General features: G+C 59.1%; 1 protein-coding gene across 1 annotated transcript; it reads right to left on the minus strand.

The window, feature by feature from the left end:
• Positions 1-78: 78 nt before the first annotated feature.
• Positions 79-18,320, minus strand: ENH_00056440 (protein kinase, PfEST homolog, putative; the record flags this gene model as incomplete). Its single annotated transcript, XM_013581617.1, has 5 exons — positions 79-961; positions 1,180-1,620; positions 9,064-9,108; positions 9,313-9,458; positions 9,768-18,320. 5 exons carry the CDS (start codon positions 18,318-18,320, stop codon positions 79-81), a joined length of 10,068 nt encoding a protein of 3,355 aa, XP_013437071.1.
• Positions 18,321-19,027: the final 707 nt, after the last annotated feature.

Raw genomic sequence — 19,027 nt, forward strand, 5'->3', positions numbered from 1 at the left:
TTTCTGCTACTGCTGCTGCTGCTGCCGTGCACCAAAGCCGGCGCAGCAAGAACTGCATTTATGACTAACACTGCAGCCTTAGGAGCTGCCAGAAGTAGCGCTGCAGCAAAGCTGCTGCTCCGCAGGAGCGGGTGCTGCAGCGCTAGCTGCAGGTGCTGAAATAGCAGCAGCAGGTGCAGCAGCAGGCATTGAAGTGCCACCAGTAGGTGCAGCAGCGGGCGCCGAACCAGCAGCAGCAGCAGCAGAATCAGCTGCTCCAGAAGCAGTAGAAACAACTGCATCCGCAACAGCAGCAGCGGTGGCATCGTGTGTTGCAGCATCAGGCTTTTCGGCACCGGATGGTGTAGCTTCTGTAACAGCAGCAGATGCTCCAGAAGCAGCAGCGGTAGGAGCAGGTGCTGCAGCAGCAGATGCAGCAGGTGCAACAGCAGGTGCAGCAGGAGCAGCAGCTGCTGCTGCTACAGCCTGCTGCTGCTGTCGCTGTAGTTTGCGTCTGTTTCTCCTGGCGGCCCTGCGCTGCTTCCGATTCGTTCCAACTTTGCTTTCCTTGGGCCGATAAGTAGCAGCAAATGCTAGCACTCGCGGCGACAGCAGCTGCAGCACTTGCTGCTGCTCTTGCTGCTGCTGCTGCTGCTGCTGGCCACGCTGCAGCAGCATGAACGGTAGCTGCTGCGGAGGTCCATGGCTAGATATTGCACAGATTAATGCCTGCTGCTGCTTCCTGACTGCGTGCTGCTCCTCAGCAGAAGCTTCGCTGCTGCTGTTTGTAGGAGCAGGAGCAGCAGCTGCTGCGGCACCGGCCGCGGAGTCGTCTGCGGCTGCCGGTTGCGGCTGGGAGCTCGTGCTGCTGCTGCTGCTGCTGCTGCTGCTGTTGCAGCAACATTTGGGTCGCACCTGGTCGTACACTCCAATAGCTAAAGTCGTGGGCAGGCCAACAGCAGCAGCAATTCTTTGTCTGCAGCTGTACAAACACCGGACAAGGCCAAAGCCGCCAATGTAAGAAAAAAGCAGCAGCAATAGCAGCAGCAGCAGCAATAGCAGCAGCAGCAGCAACAGCAGCAGCAAGGGGAGCGCCCGTATCAGCAACTGCAGCGACAGCAAGGGCAGCACCCGTGTAGGCAACCGCGACATGAAAGCCAGCAGCAGCAGCAGCAGCAGCAGCAGCAGCAGCAGACGCACAGCTTGCTGCGAATTACAACCGCGGGTATGTTCAACATAGACGCCAGCAGCAGCAGCTGCTGCACTCCAAAGCCTCTGAGGCCTCCATCAGCCGGTGAACAGCAAACACAGATCAGAGCAGCAATGTTGCATGTTGCAGCTGCTGCAGCGGGTGCCTCTGCTGCTGCTCCTGCTGCAGCTGCCGCTACTGCTGCTGCAGTGGCTGCTGGCCTTGTGTCGCAAGCTGCTGCAGCTGCTGCTGCTTCGCTTGTTGCTTCTGCTTTCTCGTCCTGTTGCTGGGCAGTAGGAGCTGCTGCTTGCGCAGCAGCAAGTCCTGGTGCTACTGCTGCTGCTCGTGCTGCAGCAGCAGCTTGCTGCTCTAAAAGAGCAGCACATGCGTTGAACCCAATAGCTGCTGCTGCTCTCAGCCTTATGCCTGCTGCTGCTGCAGCATTGCAAAGCCTGCAGCAGCAGCAGAAGCACGATGGTTGCAGCGGCTACATGACTAGCAGCCGCTGCCGCAACGCAGCAACAGCAACAGCAGCAGCAAAATCAAAGACCCTGCAGAGAGAAATAAAGACTCATGCAGCTCGAAGCAGCAAAAGCAGAAAAAGGTGATGCAATAAATCACAAAGACGGAAGCAAACAGACAAACGCCCTACCCCTCCAGCAGAGCCACCACTTCTTCTTCAGCGCTCTCTAGGGCCCGCGGCCTGCAGAAAAAGAGCAGCAGCAGCAGCAGCAGCAGCAGCAGCAGCAACAGAACATGCTTAGTGGCCAGGTCCTGCTGCTCTCAAATCTGCTGCAGCTTGAGCCGCCTGCGGGACTGGATGCGGCGGCAAACAATTAATTCCCACTGCAACAACTGCGGATTAAGACAGCAGCTGCAGCAGCAACAGCAGCGAAACAGCAGCAGCAGCAGCAGCAGCACACCAGGGCGCAATATAGGGCGAGAAAAGAGATGCCTTAAACTGGACAAATTTCTTCTGCTGTGCTCTGCTGCGGCCAATGGTCTCCAGCTGCTGTTGCTGCTGGGGACCCCGCTGCTGCTGCTGCTGTTGCTGCTGCTGCTGCTGTTTCCGAGCCATCTTGCTCGTACCAGAGTGAAGGTGCCTTTGCAGACCCTTCACAGAATAGGCCTAATGGCGCCTCTGCTGCTAGTTCTGATGCTGCTGCTGCTGCTGCTGCTGCACATGATGGCTCCCCAGCTTTTCGATGTGCTGCGGCGGAAGCGGAAGCAAGTCGTTGCTGCCCGCCGTTAGTGCTGCTGCTCTGTGCAGGCGCAGGCGGCCTTTTGCTTCGAGTTGAAGCGGTTTAGTCTGTGGCGCTGCTGCTGTTGCTGCTTTCGGAACAGTTGCTCTTGTGTGAGGGCAGCAGCAGCAGCAAGGGGGGGCCCATGCATACAGTTTCCCGTGTTGGTACTTTAGATTATGTTTGGTAGCTGCTCAACTTAATGAGCCAAAGGCCTCGTCAGGTCTATATTGAGCCCACGTGGCCTTGTGGGGGCCCCCAGGAAGCCCCAGACGCTCCCGGGGGCCCCCAGGGGCCCCTGGGGGGCCCTTGAAATTTTGTGCAGCGCCTGAAGCAGTAACGCTGTGAAAGAAAAAAGGAGCCGCTGTGAGATAGTTTTCCAAGTGAAACTCAGCTCTAGTAGACGAAAAGAAAGAAGGAAATAGGGAAACAGGAGGACGAACCATCGAAGACATACATGCTTCTGCTGCAGCTGCAGCAGCTGCTGCTGCTGCCGCTCTCCCGCGGCATCATGGGGAGCCCACTGGCCAGAACCCCTAAGCCCTAAAGTCCAAAACCTATGGAAGTAATGGGCACTGCAGCAGCTGTGTATGTCTCTATCATTTTTCTAGAGGACCCCTGTGGCCCTTGGGTGTGGCTGCGTGCTGCTGCTCCTGAGCTATCAGAAGCTGCAACGGCAGCTGCTGCTGCGGCAGACAGTGCTGCTGTTGCTGCAGCAAGAGCTCTTCAGCGGGTACGTGCTGCTGGCGACGCAGAAGATTGTCGTCGCTGCTGCTGCATGTGGTGCTGCGACCTAGTATTGCTACCGCAGCTGCCTCCTGCTGCCGCTATTTCATGTGCTGCTGCTGCTGCTCTTTGATGTGCTGTTACCGCTTATGGCGTGCTGCTGCAGCTGCTGCTACAGGAATCGGGAACTGCAGAGCTCATTGATCACTGGCCCTACGGAGGAGCCTGGCGCCTTTCTATCCTGCGGCCCACTCTCCGCAGCAGCAGCAGCAGCAGCAACAACAACAACAACAACAGCGTTGCTTTTGAACACTCCGAATATGGTGGCAGGTGGCTGTACACCGCAGTTACAGCTGCGGCCTTCCCTCCTGCTGCTGCAAGGTCTCTGCTGCTGCAGCTGCAGCAGCAGCATCAGGAGGCGAAGCAGGAAGCCCGTAGCAGCAACTGCAGCAGCAGCAGCAGCTACAATGCAGCAGTGGCCACTCGCCTGAGGGAGCGCATGCACCAGTTGCTGCTCTCTTTCAACACTGCGTCCCTGCCGCTGAGTATCTTCATGCTGCAGCAGCAAAAGCAGCAACGCCAGCAGCAGCAGCAGCAGCAAGCGTCCCTAATGGGTGGCCGCTCTTTACTGCAGGCGGCCTGGGGCATTGCCTCTCCTTCCGACACAGGGCAGCAGCAGCAGCAGTTGCTGATTCAGCAGCAGCAGGACCATGAGCAGGGGACATGTACGCCCCACACGTTGGGCAGCAGCACCCCAGGAACCCTGGAGCACCCCACTCCTGCTGCTGCAGCTGACTCGCCAGCTGCTGCAGAAGCAGCAGCAGCAGCAGCGCCTCCAAGCAGCAGTTGGGGTTGCAGTAGTGCAAGGTATTGGCCCTTTGGTGCTGCTGGGCAGGAGCAGCAGCAGAAACGGCAGCAGCAGCAGCAGGAAGCACGCATTCTACCTGAGTGGCAGCCGGGACCAGCAACGGCAGCAACAACAGCAGCAACGACAGCAGCAACGACAGAAGCAGCAGCAATGACAGCAGCAGACAGTGAGCTTGCTGCAATAGAACACACCTGCCGCCAAGCGGAGTCCTTGTGTGCGCTGCTGGCGGCAAATTTGTCACTGCACGAGGAAGCAGCAGCAGCAACAGCAGCTGCAGCAGAAGCTGCAACAGCAGCCTCCACAGCAGCAGGAAGGCACCGAAACCAAACAGCAGCAGTGAGGAGACGAGAGGAAATGAGAGCAACAAGGAAGTATTTCATTGTCGGGGCTGTTGCTGCTGCGATTTTCCTGCTGCAGCGCGCATGCAGGTAAACAGGAATGTTGCTGCTGCTGCTGCTGCTGCCGTTGTTGATGCAGACAGATGGTGCAGCAAACGCGCAGCAGCAGCCGCGACGGGAGCAGCAACAGCTGCTGCAAGGGCAGAACAGCAGAAGTGCAGCTGATAAAAGGCAGCAACTGTGCAGCAAAAGCAGCAACTTGCTGCTGCTGCAAGACAACGGCCGCAGCTGCTGCTGACGCAGCAGCAGCGCCAACCGCGCAAAGCAGCAAGGCACAGACAACAAGCTGACGCAGCAGCTCCACGCATTCCCTGCATGCAGCCCCAGTCCACAGAGCTAACACAGGGTACAGCAGCAGCAGCAGCAGCAGCAAAAGTAGCAAGCCCAGAGGCGCAGCACGTAGAGCCAAGGTCAAATCCTATGATACAAACAGCTGCCTGCTCAAGCACCTGCTGCTGCCACATGGGCTGCAGCGGCAAGCGCAGCGCTTGCTGCTGCCAGGCCGGCTGCAGCAGCTGCCGCAGCTGCTGTTGCTCCGGCAAGTCCAGCTGCTGCTTTTGCTACTGCAGCGTGTGGCTGCTGCTGCAACAGCAGTTGGCTGCTTTGTTGCTGACGGCGTGGAAACAAACACGGATGGCTTTGCTGCCTCCGCTGCTGCAGAAGCCAGTGCGGCTCCTGCAGCAGCAAGTGTAACTGCTGCAGCAGCAGCTATAGCATTAACAGTGAGGCGACTGTGACGGATGGGTTCCTGCTGCAGCATCATCAGTGCGCTGCCTCTTTTCTGCTGCTGCTGCAGCACTAGATAGTGCAGCCCTGCTGCTGCTGCTGCGCTGAAGCGGCGAAACGCAGCTGGGGGCATCGGCTGCGTCCCAAGGCCTCTTAGGCCGGCTGGTCCTGCTGGCAGTGCTGCTGTGGCTGCCCTTCATGTTCCCCCGCTGCTGCTGCTGCTTCAGAGCAGCAGCTGCGGCTGCAGCTGCTGCTGCTTTGCTGCGTTTCCTCTTGACTGCTCTCCACCGAAGCAGCAGGCGGCCCACGTAGTGTGCAGCAGCAGAGGAGCAGCACTGCCTCCAGCTCAGCTGCCTTTGCTGCTTTATGGCCAGCAGCAGCCGCAGCAGCAGACCCCGCCCACCGTAGATGCTGCCTTCCACCTGCTGCAGCACTGCTGCTTCCTGCTGCGCTACCGACAGCACGGAAGCAGGGACAAGGGCGGCGGACCAAGGGGGTATGTCTTCCTCCTCGCTGCTGCTGCTAGAGGAGCTGCTTCCGCTGTTGTTGCCAGTGCGGCTACACAGCGCCTGCTGCGGCTGCTGCTGCGGCTGCTGCTGCGGCGGCAGCTGAGAAGACTCAATAGAAGCACCAACCTCAAGCAGCTTTTGGTTTTCCTTTTCGTGGCAGAACTCCCCATCCTGCTGCTGTTGCTGTTGATTCGTAGTCTTTTGTTGTCCTTGTTGCTGGCCATTGTCTTCCACCTGCAGTTGCTGCTGCCGCGACTCCCGCTGCGGCTCCTGCTGCGGCTGCGAGTCTCTGAGCTGCTGCAGCTGCTGCAGCTGCTGCAGCTCCTGCTGCTGCATGCCGAAAAGTGCACCGCAGAACCAAGCGTGAGGCCTTCGCTGCACACTTCCGTAGAACCCGCAAAGGCCTTGCCCGGCTGCTGCTGCTGCTGGCGTGACTTTTTTTGTTGCTGCTGCTGTTGGTGTGGCTTCCATTTGGTCTGCACCTGCTGCCGCGGTTTCCGCTGTAGCGGGAGTTCCTGCCAGTTGGTTGGCGGGAGGGGCGGCTTGGCTGCTTTTTATTTGCTGCTGCTGCTGCAGCTGCTGCTGCAAATGCTGGTGCTGCTGCGGCAACGGTCCTTTGGGAGGTGCATTGTACCTGAGACGCAGGGGCCTGCTGCTGTCATGCTCCGCTTCAAGATGGAAAGACAAATATCCCGGCAAAGAGTCAATGAGATCAAACACATTGCTGCTGCTGTTGCTGCTGCTGCTTTTGGTGCTGCCGCTGCCGGGTCGGCCAGCTTCGGCAGCAGCTGGGGCGAAGAGCGGGCCCGTGTTTACGACGTCGTGTGCCGCTGCAACAGCTGCTGCTGCTGCTGCAGTAGCGTGCTGCGCCATCCTATCTTTCCCTGAAATCGGGTGTTCCTGCTGCTGCTCTTGCTGCTGCTCCTCCTCCTCATCTGGGTAGAACCAGGGATGCCCGAGAGCTTCAGGAAGCAGAAGGCGCTGCTGCGGGTCGAAGGCGAGGAGGTGGGATAGGAGGCACCAGAAGTTGCTGCTGCAGCGGCTGTGCTGTTGCAGTTGCTGCTGCCGCTGCAACGCAGCCGCACGAGCCGTTGCGCTGCAGCAGCAGCAGCAGACACAGGGCAGAACAAACGCACCCAGATCGACTCTCGTGCCGCGCTTTCGCGCCTCTTTGCAGCAGCCCTTGCCCTGCACCTCTTGCACTCCAGCAGCAGCAGCAGCAGCAGCAGCAGCGACTTACCCTCCTGAGCACATGTTGTGCGTCTGACGGACAAGAAGAAGGCTGAGGACAAGACGCCTTAAATATTTGCTGTCAAACTGCGCGTAAACCCCAGCTTCCCCTCCCCGCAGGCCCCACACAGGCGCCCAGGCTTCTTCAAGAGCAGCAAGCTGCTGCTCCTGCTGCTCAGCATTTGCAGCACGCAGCTGCCGCCACACAGGCCCTTCGCCCTTCGGATGCTGTTGCTGCTGCTGCTGCTGCTCCTGCTGCTGCTGCTGAGAGGAAGAAGCAAGATCAGTCAGTGCTCTTGGCAGCGTCTCATCAGATGCAATCTTCCTAGCTGTTGGAGGTCCATGCTTCTGCTGCTGCTGCACTTGCCTATGCTGCTGCGGCTGGCGCTGCTGTTCCTGCCGCTGTTCCTGCTGGTGCTTTTGCTGCTGCCCCTGCGGCTGCTGCTGCTCCGACAGTGCCTGCTGCTCTTGCGGCTGCTCTTTCTGGCGCTGCTGCTGCTTCTGCTGCTGCTGCCGTGGCACTTGAAACAGCCCCAAGCCGACATGGGCCAGCAGCTCATGAACAGCAGCCCAATACAAGCTAATCGCCTCGTTCTCTGCCACCCACTGCATAATGCAGGCGGGCAGACAGAGTTTGCTGCTGTTCCTGCTGCTGCTGCTGCTGCTGCCACTGCATGCACCGATTTCGTCCTCGGCTTCCGCAAAGTCTCCCGCAGCGCCTGCGCCTGTTGCTGCTACTGCCGGCATTGAACTGCCCTTGGGGTCTTCTTCCCGCTGTTCCCTTGCCTTGCCTTTCGCTTCTGATTTCGGCCTAGTGGCAGCTCGTTGAGCTGCTGTTGCTGCTGCTGGTGCTGCTGCTGCTGCTACTGGGGACGCGCTTGTCAGAGACGCAGCAGGCCTCACAGCTGCCTCAACAGCGTTCGCAGACAAGCTCTTCTTCCTAGTAGCTGCTGAAGCAGGAGCAGCACCAGCAGCAGAAGCAGCAGCAGCAGAAGCAACAGCAAGACGCTGCGAGGAGCCGCGTGTCGCTCGCCGATCTACAGCAGCAGGCACACGCGTCCTTCCCCTTTTGGCTGGGGTAGCAGCAGCAGCACCGGCAGCAGCAGCAGCACTATCGTTTGGTGAAGCGGCAGCACCTCTGTCTGCATCCGCTGCTGCTTCTGGTGCGGCAGCTGCAGGTTCCTCTGCTGCTGCTTCAGGTCCTGGGTCTCTCCCTGCCGCTGTTTCCGCTCTTGCTGCTGCTGCTGCTCTCGCCGCTGCTCTTGCTGCTGATGCTGCTGCTGCCTTTCGCATCTCAGAAGCCCTAAGCTCAGCGAGAATGCGGCGCGCCTTCATCTCTTCCTCTGCGAACCGGAGAGAGCCTTCTGCTGTTCGGCATGGACACCTGCTGCTGCTGATGCTGCTGCTGCCGCTAGGGCAGCAGCAGCCGCCTCCCTTGACGAGCTCGCAAATAGCAATTCCAAAGCCCCAGACGTCACACAGCTGCGCATGCATGCGCGTTTCTGCGTCAGCGCTCTTACTGTGGATTCGGACTTTACTGTTGCTGCTGCTGCTGCTGCTGCGGCTACAGCTGTTGCCGCTGCTAGCCCTGCTTAAAAAAGAGGCCTTTCGAGAAGTCAAGTCGTTATCTGCTCTACTGGGCGCGGCAGCAGCAGCATCAGCAGCAGCTGTCGCAGTTTCAGGCAATGGAGGCTGAGCGTTAGCCACAGGGGCAGCAGCAGGAGCAGCTGGAGCTGCTGCTGCTGCTGCTGCTGTCTCGGCTTTTGTTGAAACATGCGCCGCTTTCGCAGCCATGGGCCGATCCCTGCTTAGAGGAGCAGCAACAGAGGATGAACGCAGCAGCAGGCGCTTGCTGCAAAAGCCAGAAACCCTGTCAGGGTCTTGCTGCTGCCGCAGCAAGCCCCTTTCGTCTACGCGCAGCACTTCGGGGGGGTTGGAATACAGTGTGCCTTGGTTTAAAGACACCAGTTGCTGCCGAACCTGCGGCAGCAGCAACGGCAGCGACAGCCGCAGCAACAGCAGATGAGTCGGTGCACAGTGCAGCATATCCATGTCATCGTCCTATAACTGGCATTTCGCTTTGTCGTTGCTGCTGCTGCTGCTACTATTGCTTCTCCAGAGATACTGTTTGTGCTGCTGCTGCAGCTGCCGCTGGTGTTGGAAGCAGCAAGACTGTGGGCTCACCTGCTGCTCCCACACAGTGCGCTTTTCCTCCTGGCCCCCCTTCCAAGGCGTAGATGCGCTGCAACACAGCAGCAGCAGCAGCAGCGACACAACTGTCACGAACGGCACAAGAACCGCCACCGCCAGCAGCAGCAACAACAGCATTAGCACCAGTAGCAGCTACTGCATTTGCTGCCGTGGCACGCAGGCCGCGAGCGCCGTGAACACCTGCAGCAGCACCAGCAGCAGGAACACCGTCAGCAGCAGCGTTGTAGCTGCTGACCGAAGGTGGTCCTGCGGGTTGTTGATAATAGCTGAGCCGAAGTCCGCGAGGCAAATGAGCCACTTAAGGGGCCTTGCTGCATCGGCTTCAGCAGCAAAGACAAGAATATTTGAAAGCTTGACATCCACCACGCGCAGCACTTCCGCCTAAATGCAGCAGCAAACCCCAGAAGTAGCAGCAGCAGCAGGAGCAAACGAGTCACACACAAGCCGTGCAGCTAGCAGCAAGTAACCCCTAGAGTGGCAGGACTGCCGCTGTGCACCTACTACTGCTGTAGCGGCAACAGCAGCAGTGCCGTTGTGGCGGCAGCAGAAGCGCTTGGGGGAAGCAGCTGATGCAGCAAGAAGAGCCCCACAATCTCTCCCTATTGTTTGCTGCTCGTGCATTTATATGCTTCTGTCTTCTTTTGCTTTTTCAATTTAATCTTGCGGCTGATTCAGTGCTCGTTTGCTCACGGAGCAGCAAAAGTGCAGAAAAGCCCCCCCCTGCAGCAGCTGGGCCGCAATGAACTTGGCCTCAAATTCAGTCAGGCCGCAGGGCCCTACAGACCCGTAGGCACGCCATAGAGATTCCATGCTAGGCAGCGCCTTCCCACTCTTGCAGCTGCTGCTGCTGCTGCTGCTGCTGCTGCTGCTGCTGCTTGTACTGCTTGTAGATGTTGCCGCTGTTGGGGTCATAGCGGCGCAAGCATCTCCTGAGGCTGCCCCGGCGCTAGAAACCTCCAACGGTGCAGCTCCTGCAGCTGTAGCTGCTGCTGCTGCAGCCGGTGCTACGGCTGCTGCTGCAGCCGGTGCTGCGGCTGCAGCACTGGACTGAGTTTTTCTTTGCTGCTGCTGCTGCTTCTGCGCTGCATACCACGCCAGCACAACTTTGGCCTTGGCTCTCCTAACAATAAGGCGCCTGAGCAGCACCTGAAGGTCTCCCAGGGCCCTCGGCATCAGCAGCTGAAAGACGCGTGTGGTCCCGTGCTGCTGCTGCGGCTGCTGCTCACGGTAGCTGCGCGTGGCTATGGGTCGAATGACGTGGGGGTTGAAGTGCTTCATCAGAGCCTCCTCCCGCAGGAACTGAAATGGAGCAGCAGACATTGTCTTGTATTCTTTTAGCGCAAGAGGCGACACAGACGCAGAGCGGCAGCTGCTGCAGCTGCTGCAGCTGCTGCAGCTCTCCGCAGGAGGGATGCAGCAACTGCTGTTGCTGCTTTTGCTGCACTGCGGCAGCGGAGGGGCTGCAGACCGTCGAGGCCTAGAGCCCCTCTGCTTCGTCGGAGACTGTGGTTGCTGCTGCGGCTTTATATCGGGAGTCTCCTTTCTTTGCGGCTGTTGCTGCAGCAGCTGCAGTTGCTGCTGCTGTGTCTCCCTGGACCACTCTGCTTCAAAGACGCTGCCAAATGTACCCTGGCCAAGCCTTGTGTCAGTGACTTTAAGCCATCCCACGCCCATCCACCACTCGAGCCGGTGCTGCTGGTGCGGCTGCTGCTCCTGCTTCATACCAACAGTACGAGGCGCCTTCAGTTTCTGCTCCAGCGCAGCAGCAGCACGCATGAGGCCATCACTGTGCGCTTGCTTCTGCTGCTGCTGTGGTCGTGGGTTTACGTACGGAGCGGCAGCGCGGCGGCGAAGCAGCAGAGACTCTGTAGTTCCGCTCTGGCTTGCTGCTGCTGCCGCTGCTGCAGCTGATGCAGCAGCACTCGAGTAAAACGGAGAAGGTCCCGCCTCGAATGCAGCAGCAGATGAGCCACGCAAAGACCGTGGACCCCCGCAGGGAACAGAATTGCCTTGAGAGTCGGTTGCTGTCCGCTGCTGCCGCTGCCTCTGCTGCTGATGCTGCTGCTGCTGCAGTGGCGTCCGTGGCGGCGACTGTTCTTGAGGTCGCTGCTGCTGAGGCGCATTCGGCTGGAGCATCTGCTGCTGCTGCCGCTGGTGGCGATCTAGAGAAGCCACAAAACGAGAGAAGCGGCTGCTGCAGCTACTGCTGCTGCCGCTGCTGCAGCTGCTGCCGCTGCTGCCGCTGCTGCCGCTGTTGCTGCCTAAGCATTCACGCCGCGGACCTGCACTGCTGCCAGTGCTCTGCAGCGGCCTTGGCCGCTTTTCAGTAGCAGCAGCAGGAACTGACAGGGTCACTGCTGGCGCATTTGTTCCCACAGCAACGGAAGGAGCTGCTGCTGCTTCTTCTGTTGCTGCTTCTGCTGCTTCCGCTGCCTCTGCTGCCTCTGCTGCTGCTGCTGCTGCAGGTGTCTGCCGCTTTCGCGGACTGCAACGGCCGCGCTTTAGCGGAGGCTCTGAGGCAGCATCAGCAGAGGCCATGGAGCCAGTGGCAGCAGCAGCCTGCTGTTGCTCTTTCGGTGCCCCAACAGAATCTTTGCCCCTACTAGTGTTTCTCTTTCTTCTGATGTTGGTGCCGCTGCTGCTGCTGCTCTTGCGGCTGCTGCTTGGAGACTGTGTTCCGTTTGCGGGCACTGCAGGTGTCTTTTGGTCTGCGGCAGAAGCGTCTTGCTGCTGCTGCTGCTGCGCTTCCTGCTCCTGCGTCTGCCGTTGTTGCTGCAGTTCCCGATCAGCAGCATGAGGCGCATCTTCAGTTGGTATGGGGCTGCTGCTTTTCGAATCAACATCGAGCGTTTCCTGGCGCTGCTGCTGCTGCTGCTGCTGCAGCTCATTCTCGCTGCAGGCAGCAGCTTGAGCGCGGGCAGACTGGAAGCGCCCGCTCTGGCTGCTGTTTTGCTGCTGCTGCTTGTCCTGCTCCGGTTGCTGCTCATCTAACCCTGCAGCAGCAGCAGCGGCCTGTGAAGTAACACTTTCCTCAGTGCGCTCTTCTGCAGCGTCTGCAGCACCAGCACTTGCAGCTCCAGCGTCAGCAGCCACTGCTGATCCTTCGTGAGCGACGTCTACTGCAGCTTCCTTGGCAACTTGCTGGTGCTGCTGCTGCTGCTGGGCAAGTGACTGCTGCTGCATCTGGTGCTGCACTTCTTGCATTTGTTCTCCCTCTAGAGGTCGGTCCTCCGTCTCAGAGGTCAGTTGCTGCTGCTCCGCGTTCCGCTGCTCCTGTAGTTGGTGCTGTTGCAGTTGCTGCAGTTCCTGCTGCTGCGCTTGCTGCGGCTGGGCTTCGGGTTTCCCATCAAGCGCACGCACATCTGCTGCTGCTGCTTCTTGGCTTTGTTGCTGCTGCTGCTGCTGCTGCCACTGTTCTTCCGGCTGTCCCTCCGGCAATTTAAATGCAACTGCTGCTGTTTCTAAAGCTACTTTTGCTTTCCCTGATGCTTCTATTTCTTCTGGTGTTGCGCGCACAACTCCCGCTGCAGATACTCCTGGCTGTACTATTTCTTTGTGTGCTGCTCCTGCTGCTTCTTCTGCCATTGAGTCTGCTGCTGCTGCATACGTCACGGCTGCGTCTGCTACTACTGCACTTGTTGGCGCCCCATCTGCTGCTGACTCGCCATCTGTCATTTCCACTTGTGCCCCTTGTGCACTTGCTGCTGCGGTGTCTGCTGCTGCTGCGTGTTTGGCTGGGTCTGCTGCTGCTGCTTCTGCAACGGCTTTGCATGTTGCTACAGCGCAAGCAGCTGCTGTGTCTGTTGCCACTCCGTCTGCTGCCGCTGAGTCTTGGACTGCTGCTGCTGCAGCTGCTGCTGTACCTACTGCTGCAGCTAAGTCCGTCGCGCCTGTTGTTGGCGCTGTGTCGGTTCTCGCGGCCTCTGCTGCTGTGTCTACTGCTGCTGCTGCTGCGGCTGCACCCAACACTGTCTTTTCTGCTGGTGCTGTATTTGCTTCTCCTGGTTCTGCGCCTGCTGCTGCTGCATCTTCTCCCGCTAAACCTGCTGTGGTTGTCTTCGCTGCTGTTGGGGCTTTGTATGCTGTCGCTGTGTCTGTAGCTGTTGAGTCTTTTCCCGTTGCTTCCGCTTTTGCCGCTGCTGCGTCTGCTGCTTCTGCAGCTGCCAATGTGCTTGTTCCTGCAGTTGCTGCGGCTGCAGCTGATTCCGCCACTGCGATGTCTGCTGCTGCCGCATCTGCTGCTGCCGTATCTGCTGCTGCCGCTGGTGCATCCCGTGCTGCTCCTGCCGCTGTTGCGCTTTCTGCTGCCACGTTCCCACCTGCTTCCGCTGCGTTCGCTGCGGCTGCGTCTGCTGATGTTGCACACGCTTCTGGTGCTCGTGCGGTTGCCTCTGCTACAAGTGCTGCTGCCGCGTCCGCTGCTGCAGCTCCCGATGCTGCTGCGGCTTTTACATCTGCCCCTGCGGCCACAGCGGCTGCTGCTGCTGCGCCTTCGTCTGTTGTGTCCGGTGCTGCGGGTGCTGCTGCTCCTGCGTTTGCGACTGCTGCAACGTCTCCTGTTGCATCGTCTACTGCTGAAGCATATGCTGCCACAGAGCCTGTCGCTGCTGCAGCTGCTGCTGCTGTGCTCTGCCCAAGGGCGCTTTCTCCTGTGGCTTCCCCGTTGGCAGGCGCAGCAGCAGATAAGGCAGGAGAGCCATTAGGTTGTGCAACAGGCGCAGCAGTGGCTGCTGCAGCTTCCCATGCCGGCAAGGCGGCTGCAGCTTGCGCTGCTGTGGTTGCTGCTGGAGTGGCTGCTGCTGCTGCAGGGCTTGCTGCTCCAGCGGCACTTCTAAGTGCTGCGCCTTCATCTGGTGGCGGTCTCGTAGCTGACGCAGGGTGAGAGAATACTGCTACTGCTGCTGCTGCTGCTGATGCTGCTGCTGCCGCTGCTGCTGAGGCTTGATGCACTTCCCCGATTCCTGTTATCTCCTGATCTGTGGGAGTCTCGGCCCTTGCTGCTGACGCTTCTGGGGATGTTGCTTGTGACGATATTGCTTCCGCTGCTTCAGCTGCTGCTCTCGGCTTCTCTGTTGCTGCTACAGCTGCTGTTCCCTGGATTGATCCAGTGGTCGCCTCATCGCTGATTGCTGCCGCTTGATTCGAATGCTCTCGAAGCTGCTTCTGTTTTTGCTGTTGCAGTTCTTGCTGAGACTGACTTTGTCGTTGCTGCTCCGGAGGCAGCTCTGTGTCCATAAATTTAGGCAGATGCTGCTGCTGCTGCTCTTTCTGTTGCTGTTGCTGTTGCTTTAGCTCGTCCTTTCGATGCGCCTCTTGCTCCGATGCACGCTGTTGCTGCTGCTGCTGCTGCTGCTGCTGCTCGCCTTGCTGGGGCACGTGCTCATGTCCCGATGGCTTTTGCAGCTTCTGATGATGACTTTGCTGCTGCTGTTGCCTCAGCTGCTCCGGTTGAAACTCGCGGCCTTCAAGCGAACGGCTGTGCTGCTCTTCCCGTTGCTGCTGCTGCTCCTCCTGTTGCTGCTGCTGCTGCTCTTCATACGCTTCCGCGGTGCGGACAGGCTCGTCAAGCCGCTTTACAATGCGTCGTTGCTGTTTCTGCTGCGTTTGCTGCTGCTGCTGCTGCTTTTGCCCCAGCTCTTGCTGCCTCTGTGTCCCTTGTTCTCTGTGGAATTCTTGAGCCGAGGCCGCCTGGACAGCTGTAGCGCTCGAAACGTGGCCAGCAACTGGAGCAGCAGCAGCACCACCACCAGCGCATTCTGCTGCATTGACTGATGTTGAGGTTACTTTTGATGCGGCTGCCCTTTGGTTCTGCTCTTCGAATAAGGGATCCTTGCAGCTATTTCTGTTTATGTTGTCCTTCTGCCCAACAGATGGCCGATGCGTGGGTTTCCTGCTGCTGCTACTGGAGCTACTGCTGCTGCTGCTGCTGCTGCTGCTTCTACTGCTGTTGCTACAGCTCCTGCTGCTCCTGTTGCTGCTGGTGCTGCACCTGCCTCTGCTGGTGTCAAGTCCGCTGCTGCTGCTACTTTTGTGTTTGCTGCTGCTGCTCTTGCTGCTGCTGACTTTGCTGCTGCTACTTTTGCTGCCGCTGCTTTTGCTGCTGTGGTGTGTGCTGCTGCGGCAGCCTGTGGGCGCATCTCGTGGAGTCACCTGGACAGTAGCAGAAGCATCGCCACGTTGAAGCAAACTGGCAGCAGCAGAATTTGCCTCAGCAGCTGAGCGTGCTGCAGCCAATGAGTCCGCTGCAGACGCAGTCCTTGCTGCAGCCGCAAAGGAATCTGCAGCAGCAGTCCTTACTGCAGCTCTACTGCTCGATGCAGCAGCAGAACTCCCCGCAGCTGCAGCAACACGGCCTGTTGCAGCAACAGCGCCAAGTGCATCAACAGGGCTTAATGTATCGGCAAGGCTTTCTGCAGCAGCCGGAACCGCAGCAGCAGCAGCAGAGCTCGCTGCAGCAGCAGAGCTCGCTGCAGCAGCAGAGCTCGCTGCAGCAGCAGAGCTCGCTGCAGCATCAGGACTCAATACAGCAGCAGCGGTGACTCCACTGGCGCGGACTCCTGCAGCAGCACGCCTTGCTGCTGTAGCAGGTGAACAACCGCGGGAAGCTGGAAGCAGGGATTTGAGGCTGTTTGCCGCCTGCCTTCCTGTAACTGGTGGTGCTGCATCTGAAGAAGCAACTGCTGCTGCTGCTCGCTTTGCTGCCGTTGCTGCTGCTGCTGCCGGGGACGGCTTCCGTATCCCTTCAGCTGCTCGCTGCGCAGAAGCAGCAACTACTGCCTTTGCTGCTACTGCAGTAGCTTGTCTTGCCGGTGTTTCTGCCACAGAAGGCGCGCTAGGAAAGGTAGCAGCTGCAGCAGCAGGCGCTCTCATTGCGTCCGCAGCTGCTGCCACTGCTGCTGCTGCCCTCAAGGCAGCAGCTGTTGCTCGCGGTGTTGCTGTACATGTGGTCGACGCTTTTGCTGCTGCTGCCCTCGCTGCAGGTGAAGCTGCTGCGGGCAGTTCGCAGCTTGGCGAGTGCCGCGCTGATGCAGCACCTGCTGCAGCAGCACTCGCAGGCGCTGCAGCAGCAGCACAAGGCGCAGCATTCGCTTTTGCAGCTTTTAAGTGCCTGTTGGAAGCGGGGCTCTGCTGCAGCAGCAACAGCCCCTGCAGCCATCCCGCAGAGGAACGTCTACCAGGCCCATCACCTGGCAGGGGAGACCTTTGCTGCTGCTCCGACTTCTGCTTCCGCTGTTGCTGTTGCTGCTGCAGCTGCTGTATGGCTGACTGAGCTGCCACACGCACTCGCTGGGCTGTATGCGGGGTCGACGATAAAACGCCAGAAGGGATGTGCCCGCTTACCTGCAACGCCTGCTGCTGCCGCCGCTGCTGCTGCTGCTGCTGCAGTGGCTGCTTCTGCGAGAGTTTGTCTTCTGACTCCGCTTCCTGCTGCAGTAGCTGCTGGAAGTGGTCTGGCGAGTCCGCAGGCTCTTGTGGAGGGCCAACACAAGAGACAAAGTCATAAGGTGTCAGGCAGATTTGCCTCTGCCCTTGCTGCTGCTGTTGCTGCTGTGGAGTGGCTTGTGGTTGCTGAGATGAATCGGTCAAAGGGGAGGACAAGCATAGATGCTGCAGCTGCTGCTGCTGCTGCGAAAGAGGAGAGTCGCTAGAGCGTCCCTGGAGCAGCCATTCCGCGAGCTGCTCTCGCTGCTGCTGCTGCTGCTGCTGTTCAGTTTGCAAGGCTCCTGCAGCAGCTGCTGCAGCAGCAGCATGACTGCGGCTGACACGAACACCGCCCCCGCCAAAAGAAGTGCCACTGCACTCTTCAGGCGACTGCACCGAAAAAGGAAGCTTTGCGGCAGGGCTAAAGGACTGCTGCAGCAGCTCCCACTGCTGCTGCTGCTGCTGCTGCTGTTGCGGTGGCTGGGGCGGCGGTGGGGGAAACGCTGGCGCATGCGGTGACAGCTGAAATGACTTGCCAGCTGTGGCGACGGAGGGATTTACTTGCTGTTGCTGCTGCTGCTGTGGCGGCGACCACGCAGCGCGTTGCTGCTGGTCTCCCCAGCCAGTGTGCGTCTGTCTATAGAGCCATGACTGCTGGCATATGTGCTGCTGTTGCTGCTGCAGCAGCGGCGAGCCAGACGCTTGCTGCTGCTCATTCCAGCCATACAAGCTTTCGTGCTGCTGCTGATGCTGCTGCCACTCAGCATTTGGCTGCCACGAATACTGGTGCTGCCCCCAATGCTGCTGCTGAGATTGCTGTTGCTGCTGTAGCGGCTGCTGCTGTTGTTCCCAGCCTACTTGTTGCTGCTGCCGCACCTGCCCTTCCTCATGCTGCTGCTGCTGCCATGTGGTTTGCTGCTGGTAACTCTTCTGTTCCCACTCGCGCTGCTGCTGCTCTTGCTGCCACCTCTGCAAATGCTCCTCCGCAGTTTGTGGCCGCTTTGGCTCCGCTGGCTGCTGCTGCCGCTCCTGCTGCTGCTGCCGCCAGAAGCTTTGCTGCTGACCTTCTTCGGATTGCAGCTGCTTGGGCTGCTGCTGCTGCTGCAAGTGGTGCCGCTGCCCGTAGCTTTGTGGGTTCCAGCTGTGCCGTTGCTGAGTACGCTGCTGCTGCTGCTGCTGCTGCTGCCACTGCGATGAACACGTTGCGTTCCATGGCTGCTGCCAATCCTGCTGCTGCTGTTGCTGCTGCTGCTGCTCGTCTGATGCAGGGTTGCGGCACACAGCAGCAATGCTGCTGCAGCGCTCTAGCCAGCTTACTCCAGATCCCCAGCCGCCATCGCTGCCAAGGCCCCAGTTGCCATTGTTGCTGCTGCTGCTGCTGCTGCCTGCACACCAGCTGTTCCTGTTGTGACTGCCACAGTATGTTCCCCATGAATGAGGGCTACTACTTCTGTCGCACTGTTTGCTGCTTCTGTCCCATTGTTTGCTGCCGTTGTCCCACTGTTTGCTGCTGTTGTCCCATTGTTTGCTGCTGCTGCTGCTGATGGGAACAGCATGGCAGCTCCGCCTGCTAGGCCGTGCCGCCGTGGCCGCATGAGCTCTGCTACTGCTGCTGCACCTGCTGCTGCTGCTATTTCGTTGCTTGCTCACGGGTTCGGGGGAAGGGATGACAGCCCACGGGTCTATTCCAGGGCTGGGGCTCCTTTGCTTTAGGAGGGCCTTTTTGCCGCTGTGCTTGCTGCTGCTGCTACTGCTGCTGCTGCTGATTCTACCAGCGCCGCGAGAGTCAGCAGGAGAGAGGCCCAGGCCCGGAGGCAACATCGCTGTCTGGGATCATTGTACTGTGCAGGACTGCTGCTGCTGCAGCTTGCCGCTGCTGCTCTTTTTTGCTGCTGTTGCTGCTTGACTAGCAGCGCCGTGGAAGCCTTATGCCGCAGCAGCTGCCGCCGTTACAGCAGCTGTAGCAGCTGCTGCTGCTGCTGCTCCTCGCCGCGAACAGTGTCCCTGCTGCTGGGGTCTCTGTAGTGTACATGCACCGCAGCAGTACGGCAAGGGACGAAGTGAAGCCAGGAGTAATAATCAAAAAGAGCAGGGCTGTAAAACAGATAAAAGGCGACAAATATCCCTATTTCTTGCAGCGGCCGCTGCCGCCGTTGCTACCGCGTGCTACAGCCCACCGACCCTAACACCATCGGCTGCGGGTCGTGTCTGTGTTTTGGGCATTTGCATGCGCAAATATAACATACTTGTAACAACTCGGAACAGAAGTGGGCAAATTACTTAGGTAGTAGACAGAAAGACCGAATCAGCGCGAAGAAATATCCATGAGCATTACACTCAACGGGCGGAGACCACGCATGAGAAAACGCCCCGCTTCAACAGCGGAAGGCCTGCGTTTTGAGCAGCAGTAAATCGAACTTACTAATTTAAAATCTTATTTTCAAAAATTCCAACCTTTTCTAGGCGGATGGGAGCTTCCAGATGGGCGAGACTTCAGAAATATGTGTGCTGCTCCATATTTGTGCACG

This window comes from Eimeria necatrix, genomic scaffold (genome assembly GCF_000499385.1).
Source record: "Eimeria necatrix Houghton genomic scaffold, Enh_scaff46, whole genome shotgun sequence".
NCBI classification, from domain to species: Eukaryota; Apicomplexa; class Conoidasida; order Eucoccidiorida; family Eimeriidae; genus Eimeria; species Eimeria necatrix.